The sequence below is a fragment of the Camelus dromedarius genome, chromosome 2, assembly GCF_036321535.1.
Source record: "Camelus dromedarius isolate mCamDro1 chromosome 2, mCamDro1.pat, whole genome shotgun sequence".
Classification (NCBI taxonomy): domain Eukaryota; kingdom Metazoa; phylum Chordata; class Mammalia; order Artiodactyla; family Camelidae; genus Camelus; species Camelus dromedarius.
In genome coordinates this window covers 109,222,221-109,249,607 of record NC_087437.1, presented here as the reverse complement: position 1 = coordinate 109,249,607, position 27,387 = coordinate 109,222,221, and the positions used below count along the sequence as shown (strand labels likewise).

Sequence of the window (27,387 nt, the reverse complement as noted above, 5' to 3'; positions counted from 1 at the left end):
CCAAGCTTTTTCACGTTCATTTTGGATAACAATGTGGAAGAAGCTAGACAGTTATTTTTCTGTAGCCCATCACCATGGATTTTAGTTAAATGGACCATGCATGAGACAAAAACACAAGGATTGGGTGCCTTTGCCTGAATCTTTTCAAAATCAAGGCCTTATGATTGTAATGTATTCTGCCTCTTCTTAGAAAAGCAAAATTTCTTAATAGCACCATCTTGAGACTAAATTACACAGTTGAAAACCGTCCTTTTATTATTCCATCTTCCACCCCACAACCCCACCTCCACTTCCATTAAACACCCTCTCTTTGCCCACTGAATTTCCTGCCTGGTAATAATGATAAAAATAACAATGTGTATCACTTCTTCTGAGAATATGCATACTTTAATAGGAGACTTTTAATGGATATTCTTCTACTGAATGGAATATAAATCTAAAGGTAAAATTTTTGATAAGGGATGTGGAGGAAGCAAGGTGCTTCTTTTTGCAACACTCCTGAATTGAAGCATTTTGAAAATGACTCTCCCTTCATGTGAATGAGGCTGACCCTGTGATGGGTATCACTATGTCTTATATAATATGATACAGAGAGATTTAAATGTTCCAGTTCAGTCTACCTTTTGCCAACCTCAGGCATTATCTGACATACAAGTTCCAAAGCTGAAGCATTTTTCCCCCTCCCTAGATGAAAAGAAATACACTTCAGGAATTTTTCATAGTGGTTATAAACCTGTCATGCTTTTAAAACAAAAACAATGAAGGAATAATTGGAACAGATGGCAGACCTCAGAGAGAATACATCCATTGGGAATACAGCTGTTGGATAAATTTGTGAGATGTTTCTTCTATGATGAATTGACTCTTTAAGAAAGATCAGTTGCTATTCAGGAAGATCTGTGTGTATACGTATATATTCTTTCAAGTGACTTGTAATAAATTGCTTCCGATGTCATTCAGTCCATTTAAGCAACAGCAACAAAAATTGAAGCTAAAACATATTCAGATATAAAAATTCTCCACATATTACTAGTCTTGCCCTGACTGACTCCCTTCAGGCTCCAAACTCCTTCTCATGGTCGAAGATTGGCAAAGTCAGCTCAGTCATGACACTAAATTGAAGACTTTGCTTCTTAGAGATGCTCAGGACAGAAGCTCTCTGGATATGTGCCTCCTGAGGGATTTAAAACAAAACTTGAAGAGAATGAGAGCAGTTAAGGCTTAAACAGGTTACCAGGAGGCTGGAAATTACCTTCCTTAGAGACCAGCTTGAAACAGAGATCCGATCCCCGTCTGCTTGAGGTATTTTAGGCATCTTGCAGCCTGAAGGCAGGAGAGCATCAGTCAACATTTACTGAGTGCCCACTGTGTATACTGCTATGCTTCCTGCTGCAGATGTTACTGTACGGATCATTCTTACACTCTTTAAATTATTTTCATGTACTTTAAAGTAAAGCTCTCCTGGTTCACTTAATTGTTCACACGCTATAAGTATGTTAAATGGTGCTAATTTTGACACTAACCGTTATTCTGGGGGTGTTTAAGCAAGCAGTCAGTATCTTTTAATTTGGCTTTCAAGAGCCATTTTCCCACCAAAAAATCCATAGTCTTAATTGACAAGCCACAGTCTGACTCCAAAACATCTTGCTCTTCTTTTAAAATTGATTTTGAGTCCGACAATGACTTTAGGAAGTCTTGGGAGGAATGGAAGAATAATGGCAAATGTTATCATGTTAATCCTCTGCTTTTCTAACTTAAACCATGCCCTAGAACATAAGATATATGAGAGGAGGGGCTGTGTGACACAGTGGGTAATGGGAGAAGCTTTCAAGGAAATAACACCAAGAGAAGTAAGGAGTATTACGTTAAATTCTTTCCTCTGCCAGTAACTATTACTTTCACCCATACGTTCGCATCCTAAATTCTTCAATTCTAAATAAGTAGTCTGGACTATATGGCTCCTAGGATCTTTTCTGATTCTAAAATGCCACATTTTTCTATTTACTACTTTTTTTTTTTTTTTGCATTTTTCTATTTCCACCAAGAAGAACATTAAAGTTTACAAACAGAAAGAGCTATGGTCTACTACTTTCCTACAAAGTAGAAGAAACACTAACAAAAATTCTTAACATCTAAGGAGAAATTGAGTAAGGAAGTCTTACCGTCTTTTTGTTTTTTAATCTCTTCTTTGCATCATTGACCTAAGAACCCAGTTCTGGGCAAGCTATTGCTGGAGTCTGATGTTGATGTTCTTTAGCCCTAACGTAATCAAAAGTTCACTGGCATTACTAGAAGATAGAGGATAAATAATATCAATAAAGTGCTTGCAAATTTTCTAAATCTAACTGAATTTTGTAAGACTTTTACATTATTTAAAACCTACTCTTAATAGTATCTTAATAGGTATATTAGTTAGTGGAGTAATTACTATAACCAACATCTATAAATTTTTAATGGCTAACACAGTAGATGTTTATTTCTTGACCTCACGGTACAGTTGTGGGTTGAAAGAGAGATTCTGCTTCATGCAGTCATCCTGGGATCCAAGCCCTTCCTAATTAGTGGTTCCACTATTGCTAGTGACTTAAAATCTTTTCCTCCTTGCTGCCTATCTGAGGAAAGTGAGGGAGAGATGTTGGGAGGATGTATGAGACAGGACTGGAAATAGTCATATATTGCCCTAGCTCTCAGTGACTAGAAATTGGTCAGTCACCACAGTGAACTGTAAAGGAGATAAGGAAATGTCTAGCAACTCTCCTAGGAAGCAGAGAAAGTGGCACTGATGTTCCTCTAGCCAGGCTGTCACAATATTTGACAACCAAAAGCCTAGAAAAATGTGGAATCTGCACAACAAAATTCCCTAACGTGGGAAACGATTCATGAAAACAAATCGCCAGAAGCAGAGGGATGTTATGGAATTCCCAGCTCAGCTTTTTCTTACTTAAAAGGAACAGACAGTCTGGGTAAGAATTAATCTCAACATATCAGCTCTCTCCTTTCCAATTATTCAAAATACAGGATGGACAGGGAACTGTATTCAATATCTTGTAATAGCCTTTGATGAAAAAGAATAGGAAAAGAAATAGGAACTAAATCACTATGCTATACACCAGAAACTAACACAACGTTGTAAATCAACTACAGTTCAATTTAAAAAATAACAAAATAAATAAAGTCAAGGAAAGTGTCAGAAAATACATAGGATTGAACTTTCATGCCCTTTGATGATCAATTTGTGGATTGGGGTTTTCCAACAGCTATAAAGTAGCTACCTCTAAGACAATAAACCTTCTGTGCATCTTCTTCAACCTTTTGGTGACCAATATCCAAATGATCTTACTTACAGGTTCTCCTTACCGAGATAAAATTACCATTGCTATTCTTCAGTTACAAGAAGAGGGGAAACTGCATATGATGAAAGAGAAGTGGTGGCGTGGGAATGGCTGCCCTGAGGAAGACAACAAAGAGGCCAGTGCTCTGGGAGTCGAAAATATTGGAGGTATCTTCATTGTTCTGGCTGCAGGACTGGTCCTTTCTGTATTTGTAGCCATTGGAGAATTTATATACAAATCACGGAAGAACAACGATATTGAACAGGTGAGTCATCTCTTTCCAGGACTGGGTAGATTTTAGTTTGCGTTATCTGTCTTAAGTTTGGGGTTTATAAGGATGCCCTTTGTCTGTAACAGTCTATTGAATTAGTTGCCCAGAAGAGCCATTTCTGAGTTAGAGCAAAGAGCTATTGAATCACTGCCGGGTGCTGCTGGCACTGTAGCCCCATCATTTATTAATGAAAAGAATGAACTGCCTTATACACTAAACCCAATTAGCACTATTTGGAATGACAATGCAGAAATTCCAAACTGAGTTAATTTCTTGAACAGTTATTTGCTTTTAAGATAGAAACCTTAGGGGAAGAAAGAAGTAAATTCAAAATTGGAAAAAATATAAAGAGACCTTCAAGAAAAATGTTACCATCTCTTAAGTGTAGACACTGAGCACATGTACTAATGCAAAGCAATTTACATAAAGATATAGATGTAATATTTTGAAACGGAGCTTTTACCGCTATCAAAATATGTTTTGTAAAAGAATAAATCACAAAAAAAATTGCCAGGAATACGATGAACAATACAGAATCACAATAAAATACATTAAAGACTTTTTATTTTTTTCCAAATTATAATTAGGATCATGGTTGATTTCAACAGTCAACCATTTTTGTCTGTTAGTTGTTGACAAAAATTACACCAGGGGCTTGCACTATTCTGAAGAAGATGGCTGTGATTAAAGATAATTCCTTCGTAAGCATATGAGAATAAACAAACACAAAGCTCAGACCCACTGTAGAGCATTTGGTCACCCATTCAATTTAAAGATACCGTGTAGAATTTTGGAACTATGAATTATTCATTGTAAAACTAGTTTAATGCTCAGCTATCACTGTCTTGAAGTTCTTAATAATTTTAGAACAAGGGCTCCATATTTCCGTCTTGCTCTGGGCCCCACAAACAACGTAGCCGGTTCTGGTTAATAATCTCATATGAGTCCTACTTCCTTTAAGGGGAAACTCCCCTTAAACTCCCAAAGATGGAGATGATTGATTATAACCTGGCTTCGCCATGAAAATACCCCCGAATTACAAGACAATTGTGAAAAGATTAAGAACACCTTTCCTAGACCTTCTCAGAGAAAGTTGTCTTTAATTAAAGGGAGAATGAACTGATCTGCTTTGTTTTAACTTTCGATTTGCTCTTGAGGTGTCTTGTTTTATGCAACTAATTTGAAAAATAAAAGCTTGTATATGTTATGCTTTAATGTGCTTCTCATAACTGCCAGCTTCATTTGATTTAAATTTTCATTTAAAAACCCATTTTTGCCTGTGATTTATTCATTTTTCTGTATTTTTTTCTCATTTCTTTTGCATGCAAGGCTTTTTGTTTCTTTTATGGACTGCAATGTAAGCAAACCCATCCAACCAACTCCACCTCTGGAACCACTTTATCTACGGATTTAGAATGTGGCAAATTAATTCGAGAGGAGAGAGGGATTCGGACACAGTCCTCAGTTCACACTGTGTAATCATTAAAAAAAAAAAAAGGTGTGCCCAGTAGAAATTGTTTCTGCTGATTGGTATTGTTGATATCTGTATCTACTAAGCATAAATAGTCATAACTGCTGTCCCTTTGAGATAGCAAAACCCATGTACTCTAGATGTTGAATTCAATGCACTGGAAACACATGTGCATCTTATGTTGAAACAGAGGTATGTTAGGGGTAAAAGACTCCAGGGTATATGTATTTACAAGAATAAGCTATACCATCAAAAGAATGATTATCTTAGTTGTATTTTCATGCATGAAAAAATAATCAACTCTTTCCTCATGAAAAAGTAGATTCAGACTTTCAATTGTGCAAAGCACAAAAACAAAATGCTAATTTTGTGGAATTCTTTTCACCTTTGTGAAACTTTTTTTCTCCTCTTTCCTTTTCCCTGTACCATGCGTTCCATACAGCCACACTTTCCAACTACCCAAAGCCCCATCTTTTCATAATAACTCCTTAACAATATTAAATTTTAATTCAAATTGAGCTTACTACTTAAAATGTATTATTTATACAGAGATTCAAAGATGTCTTAGGTTTTAAAGACTCAAAAATGTGACCCAGAAAATGAAAAGTAAACTTGAAACTTCTAGTGTCACAGAAGAAGAGCATTAGCTAAGTTGAGTATCATTCAGGAAGACACAACACAGTCAAGAATGATCCCTGAATAGAAATTCATTAATATCAAGCTCTCAAGTAACATTTACTTGTAGAGGTTAACAATTTTCCAGTTTCAGATAGATAGTATGCTCAGAGTTGTTAAGGAACTGTGATTTTTTTTCAAGTTATAGATTATTTTTTACAAGCTCCAAGCAAAGTCCTGAGGTAGAAATTAATGCACAGCATCTTCTATTTTCCATTCACTCGCCCTCATTCTGTGCATTGATGAACATCTTTCCACAAGATGCTATTTCATCCCCTTTCTACTCATCCGGGATAGAGTGGTTGATTTTGTAGCAATCTTTTCTGAACCTTGCCACTTTCACACTCATTTCTCTGGATCCTTTGCCATTTTCAACTCATTCCAAGCATACTGAGGAGAAGGACAAGGAGGAGAAAATGAATAAAGGAAAGAATTTCCATACACATTAGTTACACATCTCTGTAGATTTATTTTCAACCTGCATTCAAAATACTGTAAATAATTTCCACTCTAACTGAGCTTGGTGACATAGAAAGCCAACTACACACTTAATTTGTTGTGATGGAGGATACCTGCTGTCCCTCTGAGCTTGTTTCCTCTTCACAGTGAACAGGGGACTTGAAGATGCCTTTCATCTTCCCTCAACATGGGATCCATTTGTTTTTGTTCTCCTTAATGGGGTCACCTTTGACATATGAAATGATCCCCCAAAATATATTTCTCAGAAGTAGAGATGTACCATCTGTGCAATCATGTAGCATTTTGCCTTCTCTTCACTTAGCTTTAAATGGGTTCCAATTTTTGAATCACAAATCTTTCCAATCAACTCTATATTTCTCCAGTAAAGTGTGTTCAGGAAAGTTGACTCTTTTGCCCTCGTTGTTTCTCAGTCTTGTTTTCTTTTTGAAATAAATGTACTTTTAGGAAAATATCTATAAATAACACTAACATTTATTTACTGTTATTGAGGGAAAAGCAACATACTGTTTGCCAGGTCAGAGCTCACATTCTCATAGTCAATAAAATCAGATGTTGGGATAAGTATTATGTAATTAATAATTCATTGATTCTGTATATAGAAACCACAAGTTACATAAATTAATATTCCCAAGGACTATTAAATAAACCAAAAATCCTACCCAGAAAGTTCAAGAACGATTAACAAAGTATAGATGATCAAGGTTAACAGTCACAAAACTTGCCTTTCTATGGAGAATGTCCTTCAAAAGTGTAATTCAGACATTTGAGTAAAACTGATATTTGTGTACTACTTTAAAATGTGTACTACCTAATTCTGATAGTTATATATTATTTTATGGTTTCCAAATATTTTAACAAACAGCCCAGCACTTCACCCTTTCCACAGTTTTATTTCAGGTTTGCTAACAGAGAACTAGATATCAGAGTCAGCACCTGGGAGTCCTAGAATTAGAATCAGAAAAGAATTTTCTAAATTAGCCAAACTTAGATCCAAGTTCTAGTAGAGTCGCATGCTGAATGGCTGTAAGTGACAAGTGACTGACTTTCTCGGAGCCTTGGTTTCTTAATATGTAATATTGGGATATAGTTTGTAGGTCATAAGGTTGTGATGAAGGCGTATTTTTCAAAATGGCTTCCACTGGCAAGTTTTACTCAGATAAAATTTTCATGGTCAAGTAATCCATGGAGCAGTAGGCTAAACATCCCTTCACCACATGACATTTCAGTGTGTTTAATATGTTAATGATGTACTGAGAATTTTCAACAAGATGGAAGAGTACCCAGCACTTCCCAACTTGTTAGATACAGAACCTTTTTTTTCCCCAAAGTATCTTGACAGACCAAGTTTCTACAGATCATACTCCAGGGAACACTCGTATGATAATGTGTATCTTATCCAGTGATAATATACAATACATGAGATACCTTGCCTGGCACAGTGTTGCCACTCAGTAAACAATAATATTTATTATTTGGAATATATTTTTAACTTCTCTGAACTTCAGTTTCCTCTTTTGTAACATGAAGATAATACATTGATATATTTGCTTTGAGAATCAAATAAAATAACATAATGCCATAGAAAATGAGATCATTTATGAGTCCTATTAATAAATATTGGTTAACAGACAGTTTCTACAGTTTCTTATAGAGGAATTAATTTATTTGTATTGCTCATTGGTCACATCGGCAATAAATACAATTTACCATATATCTTAAAACAGAGTTGGTTTAGAAAATAGTTTTTCCAATTTAGAGATTCAAACCATCTCTGAGACCACTTTTCCTCACATAAGCATTAAAAATCAATGGCAGGTTCATTGTGCCCAAGAGAAGGACCCAAATTAGCAATACATGAGGTCCTAGAGCAAAAGATGTGAACCTCATCTCTAGAAATTTTAATTTAATCAGCCTTGAATGGCAACAGAACAATAGCAGTTTTAAGGTACCCTGTGGATTCTAGTGTGCAGTAGTGACTTAAAGGGGAAGCTTAGCGTATAATTGGCACTCAGCAAGTCATTACTATTTATTGGTTGATTCTAGAGTTAGGACCATTAATACCAAGCAAGATACACAGCTTATATTTAGCATTCAATAGTTAATAAACCTTCTCTAGGAGACTTCAGGAAGATACTGTGCACATCTTTGAGATAGAAATGTCATTAGAGTCCATTATTAATATTCATGTTTCATTATAAGTGGTAGGCTTCCTCAGAATATTCAGGTGGGTAGTTCACTGCTCTCTCTGTGCCCTTTTCGTAACTTTTGAAATCCCTAATCACTTCAGACCCTAGGTTCCTTACACTCTCCACTTTCTCTTTTTATACATGCTCTCAGACCACCAATTCTTGCCATCAAATGACCACTAAGACCACAGTGACCCGAGGTGAGGCCATTGCATTTTAAGTGAAATTTAGAAAAAAGGGGGCTTGAACATGAAATAAAAATTTTCAAATTCTTTTTTTTTTTTTAGTCACTGGTTTCCAGACTTCAGAATACCCCTGAATCACCTGGGAAATGCACAGGTTACAAGCTGGGCCTCCAGGGACTCCCCCTCAGTGAATGTAGTCCAGGAATCAGAATTTTTAACTAAACCTGAAAGTAAATGCTTATAAGTAGTTTGCACACTAGTTTGTGTAAAAGATAGCTTACATACAGCAGTTTTTTTTTTCTAAAATTAGGTCATGTATATGACTTTTCATGAAAATTATCTACAATACAAGAATTTTTTAATAGCTTTTCTTGCATGAGTTTTTTGTTCCAACAAGCCTAAATACAGTTGTTTTACTTAAAAGTAGTTGGTAAGCATGAGTTTTCATTAAAACTAGCTTGAATACCACAGTGTGACTCCAAATTAGGTGGTCAGTGTGAGTTTCTATTAACACTGGCAGGTCATCTGTGTACTATATTTTGAGGAATATTGTTTAAAGTTAGGATGAGAGTGAGGAGGTGTGAAAAAACTGAGAAGTGCATTGACATCTATGGAGAATGTAATGTTGTCTAATTTGTTTCTTAACAAGCATGTATAACCTAATGCAATATGGAAAAATATAAAGCTTATTTTATTTTAGACTAAAATTATAAACTGAATTAATTTAGAATTTTTCCAGCAAAATTGGAACTACCTAAGGAATCCATGGTGGGTAGAGATTGTGCCCTTAGGAAAATCAGCTGGATTATATGATTATAAACCCACCCAAGGAAAATTATTTCCAAATACCTCACTGCATTTGCAGCATTATATTATGTTCTATATGAGCCATCTGTGACAAAGAGGCAAAATAATGAATCCCAATTAGTTTCCAAGCCCATGACCCTTACGCTCTAAGGTCTATTTCCTAGTAAGCAATTTAAAAGTAGCCTGAACAGCCTGGAAAAGCAAAAGGAAAGCAAAGCATTCTTACTTCTTGTACTATTTTCTGCACATCTAACTGTGCCAAATGGCATTATTAATTAACTCTTATAGATAATGAAAAATTTCTGCTCGATGCTGCAGTTTTAACTTGCCTTTAGGAACCATCTCATTATGCTTCTCACAGTTATGGAATTTTATGTCCAGATGCACAAGCATATTAAAATCATTTTTGCTTTCAAAATCCTCTCCACAGAGACATGTATCACATAAAATGGGATTCTCCTTTAAATTTTCAAAGAAATTCTATTTGCAAAGAGAAGGGCATTCTTGTGATAGAAAACCAACATTACGAACACGTCGTATGGTTTCAACACCCTGCAGAATCTGAGCTTCGTAGTTGTCAGCCCAAATATAGCTAATTGGCCAAGCTGTACAGCAGTGTGTTTCCACATTACAATGTATACAGAGACACACAAAAATAATGACTAAAACCTGAGTGATGTAATGACACTGCTGTAGCTCTCCCTACTGATTAAAATGTTTAATTTAGCTTAGCCACAACTTTCTCTCTCCCTAATTTTTCAACTGGAGTTTTCAGACTTAAAAATAGTCAAATATTCAGATTTTTCAACTTCAAAAAAGAATGTCTTTATCAACCACAAGAACTAAGAAACTACTGTCTGCAGATAACCTGCTGTAATTTGGAATTTATCTTTCCTCACTGCCACTTGGCACATTATCAGATGCTTCCAAGTGTCCTCAGCTTTATATCTTCTGTAGTCTGATTAACTTATTTAGCAAGAGGTCTGGAGAAGTCTCTCTAATCACGTTATTTCTGTAATTGCGTAAAGAGGCTTTTCTTTGCCTGGAAACCCAAACATTCATTAATCAACAGAGAGGCCAGGAAGCAATTAACATCCTTTTAGAAATAACTTTTCCAACGTACAAGTTGGCAACATCTAGTAAACCAAACAAACTCTGAAAGATGTTTGTGACCCAACAGGGAGATGAATTGGGAATCACAAGCCAGGAATTCCTATGCCAGTGCTTCTGCTGAATGGCTTTGTGCCTTTAGGCAGGTCACTGTCCTTCCCTCATCCTCAGTGTTCTCAACTGTAGAATGAGGGTGTTGCTCTTAAAATTCTCTTCCAACCATGGTATTTTTTAATTCCAGTAGAAAGTGGGAAGAAAATAAAAATGTAGAAGCAGTAAAAAAAAAAAAAAAGCTTAAAGAATTTATATATATACATACATGCGTATAAATACATGTATTAGCATGTATGTATACTAACATATACATGAACAATATATTTTATAAATATATATTTATTTATTATGTGGCAATCCTGAGCACATTAAATTCTTATTGCAATAGATGGAATTACCTTGCCCTGCCAGAACTTCAGGGTGGGATGGCTGGCTCTGGATGCAGAGAAAACAGACATTATAGCATCAGAGAATGAGAGGGCTCCAACCCAATCAATCATAACCAAATCATTACAAACACAGGGAAGATTACAGAAGAAGAATTGTTTTTGACTTTGATGAGCCTACAGAATAAGCTAAAAAAAAAAAAAAAAAAAGAGAGAGAGAAGAAGAAGAAAAGTACTTGGCAAGCAATTTGAAGCTATGGAACTACTACATACTCAATCACAATTCCAGAAAGAGATCGATAGGGCTGGAGTGCCCAGGAAAGTCTCTATTCTGTAAGTGGAACTTAAATAATTCTGCTAAAGAGAGGCAAAGGGAAAAGAAGGAAAAGGATGATGCACTTTTATTTTCCATTGTTTTTACCCCTACCTTTCTCCGCTATCAATCATCAAGACTTTTATATGCATTGTTTCCTACCCAGAGATGAACCAAACTCTTAGCTTTTCAGTTTTAAGTGGACTTTACAACTTTGTACCACAGAGAAAAATCTTAAAAACCATAGCTTTCAATCTCAAGAGCTAGGTGTTTTGTTGAATAAGTTAAATTTCAAAAAGTTTATCTCTAATTAGCAAGAGCCAAAACCAGAGGATCAAGTTTGAGAAAATACATATAATGATGTTTTCCTACCTCTTTTTCCTATCCCTGACCATTTTTTGACCACTAGGAAAGAAAGAACAAACTAGAGGGAAATCATTAAGCTTAGATGCTACCCAAATCCCTGAGAAGAGGCCAAAGAGAAGCTAGAGGACTGGAGATGAAAGTCATAGTGGCCTCTGACAATGACTGCAGAGAGGAGAAAGGGACTGTGGGTGCTTTGGGTTGGCAGGTAAACCCACATTTCTGCTGCTTTTAGGCAAAGAGAGCTGCTTACCTCTGGGATGTGAGCCCACCTGAAGCTTATCTTCACTGCAGAAATGACTCTGCTCTCTGGCCACTGGTTCTAGAGAACCTTCAGAGGCCATGGAAGACTCAGAGGACAGTCTCCAGGTGGCCTGATGAAAGGTCCCGATGACACTTATCCACTCAAGTGAGTGCTTCTTCTGAGAGCCTATGACAAAGAGGGGGCACAATGTCCCTGTGTTCTCAGGTCCCCACACTTATTAGGCTGTTTGCTTCATCTCACCCTTGGGAGTTAAACCCCAGAAGTGGCAAGTGAGGAACCCTTTCTTAAGTATTCCTCAGTGTCGAGGCTTTCCCATCACCTGGTTGGATGTTTCTCCTTGAAAGTAGATACAGGACAGTCCTATCTTCACCACTATCCCCAGTCCTATATACTGGATCCTGAAGGCTCTAAGGCGAACGTTTACAATTCAAAGTACTTTTTTTCCTCTTCTTTCAAACACCTGGCTATCATAATTAATAGCTTCAAAGACAGCAATGGCTTCTATAGATCCACACAAGTCTATTTAAGAACTCAAAGCTGAAAATTTGACTCTTTTTTTCCTATGTCATCTTTACCCTGAGGGCAATATATAAAAGCTCTTGCTGTAACTTTAAAAGTGGGGAAAAAAAGGTTGAGATTCAGAAGAACTGGAAAAAGCACATGGATTAATATCAAAATGTTCTGCCTCAGTGTGAACCTCACATTTCAAAGTTTTCCATGAAATTATCCCTAATGTTAGAAGAGAATGAACATACACATCCTTATACCCCAAGAGTTTGGAGGTATAGACCTGGACGTGCCACCCCAGGTGAAGAATTTAATAATTCTTAAAAATATAAATATATATACATATATATATAAAATACACACATACATACAGAGAGAGAGAGAATGACATTTCATAGTATACTTAAATTTAATATAATGGAAGAAAAATTTTTTCTAAATAAAATCTTTAAATAAAAATGAGCCCAACAGAGATGATCCTTGTGTATCTGACATCATAAGTAACCCTGTGTCCACCCCCTTCCCTAGATATATATTTTGGTTTGAAGACCTCAGATAGGAAAACAAAGAATTCTAGGACATGCATTCATGCAAAGAATTAAAAGCTTAAATCTAGGATTTGAGAGCTAAAACGTCAGCGCCAAGCCTTAGGTAAAGGAACAAAGATGAAATAGGAGAGAAAAGATGCAAAAGGACATAAAGATGGTGAAGACACGACATTAAAAGGAGCTAGGAAATGTGAGCTAACAGCGTCTCCGTGCTACAGCCAAAGGAAGGGAAGTCAGGACTGTGCGGGGTGGCCACCTATGAAGAGCCAGAGTAAAGCATCAAAGATGCAGGGAATTGGTCTGTGCAAGGAGCGGGCGCTGGGTCCCAGGTGAGGATAAGAGCAGGGACCAGACTTTGAAGTTTTAGTACAGTATTGAGATTTCTCCACCTGAGATTTTTGGCACAGACTCAGGAGATGAGAGTCAGCTTCCTCATGAGCTTCCAGGCACAATTCATTATAACCACTATTCTGGAAGCTAATATAATGACTAACTCTCAACCTCACAGATCCATTTTTTAAAAATCCCAGGGTTTGTTGCATGAAAGATGGCCCAGGGATTCTGAATGAACCCAGAAAACTGACAAAACCAGAGTAAATGGAGTGCAAATCCTGAGTTCTGGAACACAAGAGCTGTACACAAAGAAGCTGCATGCATAGCTGCTCCAAGCATCTCCCAACCTTTTCCTTCATGTAATTAGTGAGGGACGACTGAAGCTTGATCCCTGTTCTTAGATCATCAGTCGTCCTGTGGAGAAGTAAAACACTTGTGCAGATAGGTGACCAGACTTTCCAAAGTGGCAAGGTAGCAAATGAATGAGTAGGATTCTTTTGTCATATTCCTTAAAAATTTTCCTGACTCTAGGCCCAGAGCATGTTTAAAAATTTTTTTTTTATTGAAGTATAGTCAGTTTACAATGTTGTGTCAATTTCTGGTGTGCAGCACAATGCTTCAGTCATACATGAATATACATATATTTGTTCTCATATTCTTTTTCACCATAGGTTACTACAAGATACTGAATATAGTTCCCTGTGTTATACACTATAAACTTGTTGTTTATCTATTTTATGTATATTAGTTAGTACCTGCAAATCTAGAACTCCCAATTTGTCCCTTCCCCTCTTTCCCCCCAGTAACCATAATTTTGTTTTCTAGTCTGTGAGTCTGTTTCTGCAGGCACAGAACATGTTGAATATTCTAGGTTTATACTCACACTAGACCTCAGGGGGTGTGAATGCTTAATCCTTCTTGTTAAAAAAAAAAAATTACTGAGACACTGCCTCTGCAGAACTATGATAATCATTTAACCAAATCAAGAAAATAATAGTAATAATATTCCCATTATTTCTCAGCCACCTATTCCCTTCTATACTTACTGATATTCTATATTTTATTCAGAATGTTCTTTACAAAAAGACCTGAAATCATAGTGTTTGCCTTTAAGTTATGGTAAGTATATACATAAAATAAAAGATTTTACATCTATAAAATGGCATGGATATTATCTATATTTTTTTCTTTTCTTCTAAGCATAAGGTGAAAATTTATTAGACATTGCCACAGATCACTTCAAGTATCTTTGAATAAGGAGCCTAATAAATTAAAGGGAGAAACCTATGCAAAATGCAAAATCTGTGTTATATTCTTGGCTAGTCCAGACTTCCTAAAAAATTAATTTGTCAGAAAAACCCTTAAAGTTATGTATTAAAAGTAGTTCATCTAAATGAATGAAAATATTGAGCACATAAATGTTAAATATATGATGAGAAATCAATCTGATATTCACATCCTGATGCCAAGTTTGTAACCGGTATGAAAGCCAATCCCAGACAGGTTAGCCTGTGTTCTTTCAATACTGTAAACTCTAATCAAATTGTAGCATAAAGCTTTTCCTACAACTTAAAAAAAAAAAAAATCATTCTCTGCCCTGGACTATTTTATTTTCTGAGGCAAGTGCAAAACAAGAAGAACTTGATTAACTTCTTCCAACTTTCCAGGGCAGTATTTCCCATAAAAGGGCAAATGTGTCAGGAGAAGAGAATAATTTATGTTAAGGTTCACACTAGTACCAAGAAATCAAACAACTGGGGTTAATTCAAAGGATGTGCCTTGCAGTCAGCAATTATAAAGAGAAATGAGCCAAAGAGGGAGGTAAACAAAGGAAAGAGAAGGGAGAGAAAGGGGGGCTCATTAGGGACACACAACCAGCACCGAAGAAGTAGAGAAGAGGAATGACTTTCTGCAGAATAAAGAAGCAAATCCTTCTCCTTTTAAAACCAAGAAAGCTACCATTCTAGTTGAAGATCCAGCTGTCGTCTCCAAGAGATTATCTTCTGCTTCCCAGTTTCCTTTCTTCTAAAGTCACACACACACACACACACACACACACACATATACACACACACCACTTTATCTTTGGATGGTATCAGGAGCAGCATAAGTGGCAGTAACATTGTTTACTACTATAAATTCATTAGCAAATAAATTTCCCATCAAACTTATCAGCATAGGGATTCATTGTAAGTGGGTTCCTAACACAAAGGTGATAATATTTATAAATGGCAAGGAACTGCAGTGACCTTCCATTTCCTTCCTATAGATGAGCACCTGTCCCTCATGGGCAAGATACAAGCTGTCATAAAGCCTATAAACACATAAACACTGAAACGTGTTGTGGACTGGGTAAAAGAAATAATAACAGGCATTGAAAATTCTATGCTTTAAACATGTATAGGACCCATCTGAGCTAAAACACTCGTAGAAAAAATGCAAAGGAATTGATGCAGAGAAGGGCGTGCAAAGGCTAAAATGAAAGAGGCATCAACTTTTCACTGTTCCTTGTCGCCACTAAAAAAATAGAGAGAGAGAGAGAGAGAGAGATGATAGATGAGTGCCATAGACTTGAAATATTTTTAGTGATGTATAACATTTTATTTTAAAGAAAGCAAGTACTTACCATGTGCCACATTGTGCTAAGTGTTTTACATCTGTCAGCTTAATGATTTTCCTAAAGCTCTATGAAAAGAATTCTACTATTGTTTCCATTTTACAGGTAAGAAAACTGAATCAAAGGAAAAATAAACACCTTGTCCAGTGTAACCCAGCTACTAAGCAGCATAACTGAAACTTAAATTCCAGCATTCTGATACCAAGGGTCAACTCACAACTGTAATTCATGATCACATATGTAGATTCATTAAAAACACGAATTCCATCCACTGGAGAAAAATGGGAGGACCTAGGATCCTTGCTACCAGGGGAATCTCCAGTCTGCAAAACACTGGAGGACACTGCTGGTGTTCCCTACCTCTAGTTTCCCTGCCTCTATAACAAGGCAGCTGGGTGAACAACATTCTGTTTGATACTTTCTGATGAAAGCATTTAGGAAAAAATAAATAAAAGAAAGAAACACTCTGCCAACACTTTAATCTTTTAATCTTACTGTATTCTGTATAATCTCCAGTAAATGATAAATTATAATGGTGATAGTGTTTTCTTATTTTTGTGAGAATCTTGAGTCTTTATTAAATGATATGTTTTGGCATCGGTTGATATAATCATATAATTTTCTCCTTTATTCATATTGACAGATATTCTAGTTTTGGACCATACTCACATTGCTGAATAAAATTTCTACTTGGTAGTATTGATTAAAATTTTGCTATGCTACTAGATTTAATTTGCCAATATTTTTACTAGGAATTTTTGTCCTTGTGAATGAGATCAGTCTACAGTTTGCTTTCCTGAACTATTTTCATCAGCCTTTGCTAGTAAGCTTAAATGCTGACCTCATGAGATAAACTGTTGAATTTAAAAAAAAAAAGAAATTTAAACCTTCATGACTTAAATATAATTCTTCTGTTCACACGAAGGGGTTCATGAAAACCAAGTCCAGTAGTAAAAGCTTTGGAAAGATGCTATAATTTTGGTCCTAGTTCAGAAGTTCAACCTTTATATATTATATATATATCTTTAATCCTGAGATTATAAAAGGCAACTTGATTAATGAATATGAGCCCCTCTTATGACACTCTGTGTTGAAAGACAACCTTCACAGTTTCATTTCCTGTGGATACAAGAGCATATGGTTTCCTTAAGTTCATGGCCAGCAGGGGCCTTAAAGGTCATCTTCCTTTGTGACTACAGCAAAAACTCAGAAGCAGAAAGGTCAGCCCCGATATCTTGCCATTTTCTTTTCGACAGCTGGAGACAAAATCAGAATCAAAAAGAAATCACAGTTTGTGACCAAAGACAGAAAAACCGAACCACTGATAAAACTATATTTATGTTCATTCTCACACTGGCAGCAAGATGTAAATGCTCAAGGTTAATCCAAAAAAGTAAAGATGTTTGCTGTATTTTAAGTCAATATAAAATTTGGAGGAGGACTGTGTCTTTAAGGAAAACTTAATTGAAACATATTGTCAAGATAAGACCTATAACTGCCTGTTTACCCAAAATAGGGAAGGAGGGATTTCAAGTCCCCTTCTGGTTGTGTCCCTATGAAGCCACAACTAGAGATGCATTTTGGTTGTTTCAGTGCAAAATAAAGTGAAATGTTGGAAATCAAACGTTTCAGAGTTCAAATAAAACAAAAAAGGAAAGCAATTAAGTCTGAGGAGTCAAATGCACTGAGTTGAAATGCAAACTCTTTATCTTACAAACCAAGTTTCTTGGGCAAATTATCTAATATCTCCAATAGTAAATTTCCCCATTATGTAATAGGCATAACAAGTCCTTCTTTATAAGGCTGTTGTGAAGTTTATGTGTAACAATGTATGTAAAATCCTTGGCACGCCTTCTTTTTCTCTCCCTGCCTTTCATTTTAATGATCTTTCTGAAACCAGAAATGTCCTATGCAAAAAAAAAAAGTTTTCTTCCATTCAAATAAATTTCTGAACAAAGTTTGCAAAACCCCAATACAACATTATCTACCATAATGACACTATAAAATATTCATTCCATCTTAATAGCAATACATAAACATCGCATCACATAACGTTACAACAATTATATTTCATTTGTGACATACTTGCCATGACAATGGTGCAGTATAATTCATAGAAAACATTCCTGAATTTTTCTTTGTGTGGCATGACAGCCTTTCAATTCACTGAAGCCACAACTTCCCGTTTGAAAGAAAAGTAACATGCATGACCTGAATTTTCATTTTTCAGGACCATAGGAAAATGGAAATGAAATTCAAATCCTATAAACACTTAGGTGTAAAAGAGACAAAAAGTCATAGGCCAACAGCTAGTTTTTTTTTTAAGTGTATGTCTGGTAAGCCAGTAATTTACATCTAAGATCTAAATGTATATGTCTGATTTTCAAATCAAGTAGAAAATTAAAAATACTGCTTATTTCAACTACATCAACTCTTTCATGGAACAAAATGGAGAGCAAATTTTCAAAAAAACCCAAAAAACAAAAAACATATTTGCACATTGAAACACAAGGACCACAGAGACATAGTTCACATGGGATATAAGTTTCTTCCCATCAGGCACTCACCCTAGAGAAATCATCTGGTGGAATGTTATTTGACTTTCAACCATGTGCATTTTGTGAGTTAATGGTGAAGGAATAATGCTTGCACTTTCATAAGCTTTACCATAGGCTTTTGAGGTTTTCGAGAATATTGTAAGAGCAATCTGATCAAAAACACTACTTTGTAGAAATCTCTATAAAAGCAGAAATTTGTCACTCAAAGATCTTATCTTGGCTGGAAGAAATGACAGCAAATTATGTCTTATTGCACCATTTATATATTGTGCATGTGACTAGATACAGCATAATTGTAATATATATATACGCATACATATGCCATCTGCATATGCATAACATTTTATAATCATAATTCCATTTTCTTTCTGTATGATGCCATCGTCTTTGCTGTGCAGTTCAGTACCATATTATTTTCATTTCAACCACAGCTGCATCATTGCTGCTGTCAGATCTCTGTTTTTTTGTTTTTTTTTTTTTTTTGGTTTTTTTTTTTTTTGGAGAAAATATACAATTTAAAATTGTTTTTTTTTTCTTTTTTTTTATCAGAAAGGAAAGTCATCAAGAATTAGATTTTATTTTAGGAACAAAGTAAGGTTTCATGGGAGAAAAAAACAAAGCCTTGGTGTAGAGAAGGTTTGTTCACTTTCTATAGCATTACTGAAGTGTCCGTATGCCTTGATAAACCTATCAATGTTTGGATCATCTCAGTGGGGGAAATGACTTAATTTAACTCTCTTTTGGTGTCTCCACAAAGGTAAGTTGTCTATTTTGAGAGCCTACCTGGGTGGTTTTATGCTACTTCATTTGTGAATGAAACCCCAAAGTTTGCTCAGCTAACTTGCCGAGAATCAGTTTCCCCAAGTAAGAAAAGTGGGTGGCCAGTGGGTGGAGGAGGAGGTGTGGGGACTGGCTGGGAATTTATGTTGTGGCACAGTTGCCTTAGACCAATACCTCATATTCATTAAAACCTAGGCAAGACACGGATCGACGGAGGATGGAGATAGTGTGATTAAACTGATGCTCTATTATTTCATGTTCTCTAGTGTCTCTCTTTCAATGCCATCATGGAAGAGCTGGGAATCTCACTCAAAAATCAGAAAAAGTTAAAGAAAAAGTCAAGAACTAAGGGGAAATCTTCCTTCACAAGTATCCTTACTTGTCATCAAAGACGAACTCAGAGAAAAGAGACTGTGGCGTGAGCCACGAAAACACCTACAGGAAGCTTTCAGGAAGAAAACAAAACATGCTCACTACAGGTGTTTGGAGAAAAGATTTCTGACAAGTGTGTGACATGTTTCCATGTATCTACACACATAACTCCGATTATGTGTACAGATATAAGAAACACAGAAGCTTAAAAGGCTCACAGAGACCGAGATTACTTGGAAAGTGGCACAGGTTCTTTTGAAATGAATTTGTACACTCAATTATTTTACCTTTTCTCTTTCACCCAATAAATTGCTGTGTGTGCTTTCTAAATAATAAAATGACAGTTTTTTTTTTTCCAGAACAAGTTTGACTGTCAGTTTTTTCCCCACTGCTTGTTCCCATTCACAATGTTTGGTCACCAAGTCTCATCAGCTGTCAGATTTTCTAATTTGATAAATCCTGTTCAGCCTGACAGAGTCATTTCTGGCTGAGTTAAAAACCAAAACAAAACTTTGTTTATACCAAACACCTAGTTATTATAGTAAAGTGAAATCAACCATCTTTGCATTTTAAAATCTGATTTTATAAATATTTTATTTTTTTAATAAATATTTTAAATAGTACTTGGAATAGCACTGAATATAAAAGGAGATTAAAAAGGGAAAATTCATTCCAAAAACTGAGTGTCCACAACATTCTGGGCATTATTCTAGGTCCTGGGGATATGGCAGTGGGGAGGACAGACATGGTCCCTGCCCTCACATAGTTTATAGTAAAATGAAAAAGAATAAAATCCTATTACCCAAAGCAGGATTAGCACTTCTTCAGTGGAAGTCTGAAGCTGAGGGAGCTCGCCGGAGTATTTAAGCTGGGAGAGGAAGGTACAGCTAAAATCTGAAGGATGATGAGTTAATCTGGTGCAGGGAGGGACTTTGGATGGAGAAGGCAAGGATTCCAGCTGAGGAAGCGGCATGTTCTAAGGAACTGAAGTAAGAGAGAAATGGGGCCAGAACAATGGAAGAAAGGTTCGGTGGCTAAAATACAAGGGGATACAATGAGGCAGACGGGTAACAATCACTCTGGCTGAGACTAGAGAGAATTCAGGGAAAGAAATGAAGAGGAGGAAGACAGAGAGGTCCCCTCTTTCAGTGACCCAGAGGAAAGATATTGTAGCCAGAGGAGCAGCAGAGAGACTGCTATATGACAGCGGAACTTGGAGGCAATTTACACCGTCAGAGACTCAGAAAGTGGTCCTGAGGAAAGGGGAGAGGGGGTTCAGGAAAACACCAGGATTTGGGGGCAGAGGTGGGGATGTGAAGGAAGGGAGATTAGCTGGGGAATCCAGGTATTGGGAAAAAACAGTGAGAAAGGAGCAGGCATTGGATCAATATTTCATATAATTAAATCCCATTGGTTTCTGTAGGATTATTTTACAACCAGAAGAAACTTTTAATCTAGTCCCTTTAGAGTTTAAGTACAAAAATAGTTGCAGACATGAAAAGGAAAAAAAATGACCTTTAAAATAGCAATAACAGATATTGGACAAATACTATTCTGTGATTGTAATCAACACTCAGATTTAGGATCAATCAGAATTTTATTAACAACAAATAGAAGACTGTGTAGTTCATAAAAAATGCATTAAGATGCTTATATTAAAAACTTACAAATAGAAATGTGATGAACTAAACTAGCTGAGAATGAACTAGAACGCTAATATATTACAGGAGGAATAAGCAGTTTATTCAGTTCACTGGAAATTATACCAAAGGAATTCTACTTGATATGTTCTATATAACTACGATATTTTCTCTCATTTTCAGAAGATGTTACAGTGCTGTATCTTTTCACATACAGTTACAATAATTTGTGGAAAAAGAAGTTTATCAGCTTCTAATATGTAAAATATATTGTGTGTCGGTTTACAAATATTTTAAGGCCCACGAACCACTTTCCTCTACACTTCTCGATAACTAATTTTTATTCAAGGCACATAATATAAAATTGCAGAACAGGGCATTTTTATGTCAACTACTAAATGTAGTGCATAAGCACCTTCTTTCCCCCTAATATCTTCATTCTGAAAGCTCATCTGATGTGTACATGTGGGCATAAGTTTGTGTGTGTGTGTCTGTGTGTGTTGTGGTGAAAAACAGAGTAAGCTAATGAGTTCAGAGGAGAGAAAATGAAGAAACTGCAGAATATCTGGAACCTAGTCCAGAAAAAAAAAATCCCTGAGAACAACTATAAATCTTTGAGATTTTCATCCCTTTCACTGAAGAACAGTGACTCATACAAGGTTATGTAGAAATCAATGGCAAAGTTAATTAGAAACTGGGTCTAACATTTCTTCCTTCAGCAATTTCTCGATGTTAGTAGGAAAAGATCGCTCAGGTGAAATATTCAGGAAGAGAGAGAGAGGCCGGTGTTGATTGAAAGACGGTGTTCACGGTTCAGCTTTATTTTCCTTTCAAGTTTCAAATCTGGGCCTTTCTTGCAGAGAAAAGGCACTATTTGCATGGACCCCACGGGGTTTCTGATGCATGTAGATGCTCAGAGTTTTCCGTTCTTGGCCTAGAAGATGCTGGAGAGAGACAGAAATAAGGAAGAAGTGGGGGGGAGAAAAACTAGGTAAAGATAAAATATATTTGACCAGCATTTTTTCCCTCTATCTCAGCAGTTACTGCTTTAACTTAACTCCTTGCCTGACCTGAAAAGACTAAATGGGCTTTTAAATGAAGACGCTTCCATGATTGTTGTTTTAAAGGAGGAATAAAGTTAAGAGTGTCTGTTCTGGGAAAGACATCCCTAAGAACGATCTATGCAGTGTGCTTTTTAAAGAAACAGAAAGTCTCTCTCAGTTCCAGAAGGTAGAGCCACCTTTCCCCTCTGACAACCGTAAGTTTCTCCCCACCTGACTCTCCCCATCACTGGAGGGGCCAGTGCATTGGGTAAAAAAACAGCTCAAGTTACAATCTACTTATGCAAGTCATTTATTAGTTGGATCCGACGGCTTAGAGCAAGAACAGGTATTCACTGATCAAGTGTGTCCAAAGGCCTGTGAAAAGTGCACAGGGCTAGGGCAAGGAAGACACTCCACCTAAGGGAAGGGAGTGCTTGGAGAAGTGGCCTTCGGGGTGGGGAAGAGGTGGAAAAGGCGAGACTGGGACTCCAAAGGCACTCTCAGTTCTCAGCTTCACTCAAGGCTAGTCCCGTATAGGAAGGGAAACTTCTTTCCAGTCACATTTCTTTAAAAAATGACCATGTAGAGGAAGGAAGCAGGACAAAACAGGAGCAGTAAATCCTCCAGAGTGGAGGCATACACACATTTACAAGTAGTAACTCAAAGTCCCATAAGCCTTGGGAGTGAAATGAACATTAAACCATCCCGAGGCAGCGATGTTTGGAAATCCAGAAACAGGTAGGCTGGCTTTGCAGGTGAGCATCCTCATAATAAGTCACATGTGCACCAGAGAGACTTTTTTAAAGCTTTGCCCACAAGACACCCAATTAGAGAAGTTAATCTGTTTTTATGTAGGCTAGTAGGTTAACTGAGACTCCAAAATGGATTCGTGGGTATGTATTGTCTGTTTTTTTGTTTGTTTGTTTATTTACATTCATATCCTCCTTCCTACCTTTCCCCCCTCATTTCCTATGCATTTTTCTTCATTGATAGAATTCCCAGACATCCTAGTTTGCCCCTAATGGTTCTGCATTCAGTCTGAAATCGTGAAGTCTTGTAGCTTGAGCTCTCACTGTCCTTCATGTGAGCATCTCAACTTAAACAATAAGTTATAGGACATTTTGCTCATTGGTCTCAAGCTTCCTTTTCTTGGCAGCTGCACAATTTCACTAATAAAGTTCAAACTTCTATTGATGTAAAAAAGAGCCTCATCCAAAAGAGCCAATGGAAGGCAAGGAACCCCTACTCTCCATCAAAGTAATCCAGTGTGACCTAGGAGGAGTCAGACTGACTTTGACAATTCATTTGGAATTATGAAAATAATTATACACATACAGATGTACATAAATATAGAGATAGATTAGAGAGAGATAAGATAGATAGACAGATCCCTTTGTCTCAGCCTAACCTGGGCTATGCTCTCAGTAAATATCAAGGTCATGTCATCAGGTGTTAATAATTGTAATGGCAGCTATCATGTAACAAGGTTATGCTGAATTCAGGTACATTGTATGTACTACACAACATTTGCTTAGGTAATAGTCATAGAAACCCTGAAGGAAATATTTCCTTACAGAGTTAAAAACGGAAATTCAGAGAGGTTAAAAAGCTTGCCCAAGGTCACTCAACCATAAGGTGGCAAATGGTGCAGCAAAACCTGCTCTGTCATCGCAACCACGACGGCTCCTTCCTAACTCTTACAGACTAAGTGCTATTGGCCAAACTCAGGCTCTGTCCCAGGCTTACGTGATTTCAGCATATTCTCTTAGCAACTTCACAAGGTTAGCACTCTTCCATTACAGAGAAGGAAACTGCAAAAAAAAAAAAGGTCAAGAAGCTCCCCAAAGTCAGACCGACCGCCTGTTGATTAAAGAATCAAGATTCTAACTTCAGTTTCTCAGAGTCCAGATCTTACCTATGGCATAATAACAATCTTATCATTTTGTTTTAATGCAAACTTTGATTAAATTTTTAAAGAACTATCCATAGTGCAATTAGTCGTCTCCCACCATCATTTACTAGAACAGACAGTTTCCTCTATGTATCGATGTTTGCTATGTTTCCTCTATGCATTCTGTTTCCTAGAAACAATACTTAAGGCATATCAATACTTTGCCACTGTCCTTAAATAGTAAAATGTCATTTCTAACCCTTATACTTAATAAAATGAACTCTCCACCAAATCTGTGGATTCAGTGTATTATTAATTTAAAAGTACTCTTTCAACACTTATTCATAAGGCAAGTCATTCAAATCATAATTAAAGCATATGAATGGCATGATGTGATAGTTCCTGTGAGCATCTCAAGACTCATCATGTTTCCAGCAATCTCATAAGACACCATTAAACTGTAAACTCCCAGCTGATTGTAAACTTCTAGATGAATCAGAATATTTCTTTCAAATATCCATCACTCTATAGAAGTTGTTTAGTCTTTTACATATAGTGAGTAGTAAACAAAGACTCCCTAAATAATGAATGACAACCTTTGGGGCAAATGCCATGTAGATACCTGTCACAAATTTTGAAGAAGATATAGTCCCCGCCTCCGAGAATATTAGAATTGAATAGGTTGAATTTCAAAGGTGAAATTTCACTGAGACACATGATTTTTTAAAGACTACAATTGTGAATGCCATTGAATTTTCCAGGATTTGCTTTCCCATCTATCCACAAGGAATGTATCCTGGCAAATTATTCAGTAAGAGACCAAGAAACATAACAATTTCAGAGAACACACACACACACACAGAGGAGATAAAGATTTCCAAGTAACCAACATCAAAGAGAATTTTAAATGTATCAGTAATGTCTTCAGTTCTTGTAGATCTGTCATTAAGCTACTTCCAGAACATCTCTGAAGAAGGCTGCTTTTTCTTGTCTTCATGATGAATTCTGTACCTAGAGCAGCAAATTTAAATGAGATCATTTCTAATAAAGCCATGCCAAGATTTAAAAGTAATTTAGTGGCATTAAGTAAACCAAATTATAGTGATGAAAGAAACAGTTTCATTAAAGCTTTTAAAAAAAAAATGACACTCAGAACTCCAATGTAGGAATGGAATTGAGTCTACATTGTCTCAAGGGAAGCAAGATAACAAACGACAGCTAGGATTTTAAGCTCATCATAACAAATATATAATTAGTTTTGACCTTTTCACAACATCCCAACAAATATAGTGATTCATAAGCGTACATTTTGCAAATGAAATTAATTGCAAAGGGTATCTTTCACTGAAATGTTTAATGATCTCATCAAAGATTTCCTGGATGAATTCCTTCTAACTTCCTTCAGAAAATAAGGCTCTTAGAAGCCACACACCAGGTTACTTTCATGGAACCCAAACCAGCCAACAACTACAACTTGTGTCTGGCTCATGCTTTCTTATTGGCGTGGAACCATTTTCTTTCCTCTTCTCTCTCACCAATTTCATCTATCCATATCGGAACTTGATTTAAAGATTCAGGTCAAATGCCACTGATTACAGCAATTCCTTAGTATCAGTGGGAGACTATTTCAGGAGGCCCCTCAGATACCAAAATCCCCAGATGCTGGAGTCCCTTATATAAAAAGGCACAGTACAATGAACACAGTTGACCCTTGGTATCCATGGATTTCACATTCTACCAACCGCCAATAGAAATTTCTGGATGCAAAACCCACAGATACAAAGTGCTGACTCTGTGTGTTAAACTTCCCTTGATTTCTTCCCATCTCTCTCCGGTGACCTTTATCTGCACTGAAGCACTTTGACCTTAAAATTATTTGGTCCATGTTGATAACTTGTGTAGCATTTTGTCTCATGCCTACATCAGCTTCTCCACCACCACTCCCAAGGACTGGCTCACACAATGCAGGATGTCACACCTATTAAATGTATGGATGAATCCAATGAAGCCATTAAATTACCCCAAAATATAAAATTTTACTCATCTCCATTATAAACTTTCTTGAAAACAGCTTAGATTTATATTTCCCTCCTTACTTCCCCTTTCATGTTTTCAAGACCTTATTTTTCTCCCCAAAGATAGAGCAAAATATTGCAAGTTCCCAGAAACTCACAAAGCACATCAGATCCTTCAAGCAAGGGTCCACGTTGAGGAGATTCTTCCTGGGTAGGAATGTTTGCATTTGTCTCAGCAATCTCAGAAGTCATTTGTCATTTAAAAGACACAGGTATAACCCAGACCCTAAAAATATGTAACATGTTGGCAAAGGTGACTGTACACCCACAAAAGGTATTGACTCAAAAATTTAGGACTAATGGACTAGAAGGAAGGAAGGAATTAAAGAAGGAAGGAAGGAAGGAAGGAAGGAAGAAAAAAGGAGTGAGGAAAAGGGGAAGGGAGAAAGGAGGAAGCGTTCTTGGGTTTAACTAAAAAGCAACCACCTTCACATTTATAAGAATGCTAGACTGGTATGTGTAGATGGGTGGGTCTATTCCTACAAAGAGGAATGAAGAAAGAAGAGTTTATGCTATAACCTAAAGGAGGTAGGTTGTTACTGAGTTGGACACTCCTGATAGCAGTGATGAAATGCTAGTATCAATTATCAAAGGATTAGGGGGTTCTAATCTGTCTGAGATGGTGGATGTTAACACCATGCTCCTCTAAAGTAGAAAGATGGGCTGTAAGATCTACCAAAAACCCAGCTCTATAAGGCATTAAAAGCCATTTAAATTTTATCAAATATGGTTGTTCCTTTTACCCCCAAATTAGCAACTAGTGCTAAAGACTGAGAACAAAGAAGCACCAAGTAAGTCCACTTTCCAAGCAACGCCAAAAGCACGCAGCCAGGCATGCCTTTCAGGCCTTATTAACTATCATCACTGCAGTCATGCTCTCCCTGCCCTTTCCTACTCTCCAACCTGTGAAAGCAGAGGGTCTGCAAAGGATAGAGGGTGAGAGACTTTTCAGATTGTTCACCTCGGAAAGTGGTAGCTTTTCCCTACGAGGAAGAGATGTTCTCCCCATGGCCATCACCAATCACAGGAAGGAGGCTCCAAGCAGACCCATCTTAGAGGATAGGGAGCCTGCAGGCAGGACAGACAGACATTTCTCTCCCCCACCAAACACTTCTGCAGGTGACC

The 27,387-nt window shown here is 36.7% G+C and overlaps 1 protein-coding gene across 4 annotated transcripts in view; it reads left to right on the top strand.

Annotated features, from left to right (window-relative positions):
* The window catches only part of GRIK1 (glutamate ionotropic receptor kainate type subunit 1), a 354,685-nt gene extending 334,719 nt beyond the window's left edge, over nucleotides 1-19,966 (top strand). For 2 of the 4 annotated variants that reach the window (XM_010977372.3, XM_031458530.2), the window contains 2 exons: nucleotides 3,347-3,597; nucleotides 19,508-19,966. In XM_010977372.3, the coding sequence (XP_010975674.2) occupies nucleotides 3,347-3,597; nucleotides 19,508-19,663 (407 nt within the window). In that variant the 3' untranslated portion in view covers nucleotides 19,664-19,966. Of the gene's footprint in view, nucleotides 1-3,346; nucleotides 3,598-4,932; nucleotides 5,083-19,507 lie in introns of those variants that run through there. The other 2 variants (XM_064496747.1, XM_031458551.2) reach the window with 1 other exon arrangement.
* Nucleotides 19,967-27,387: the final 7,421 nt, after the last annotated feature.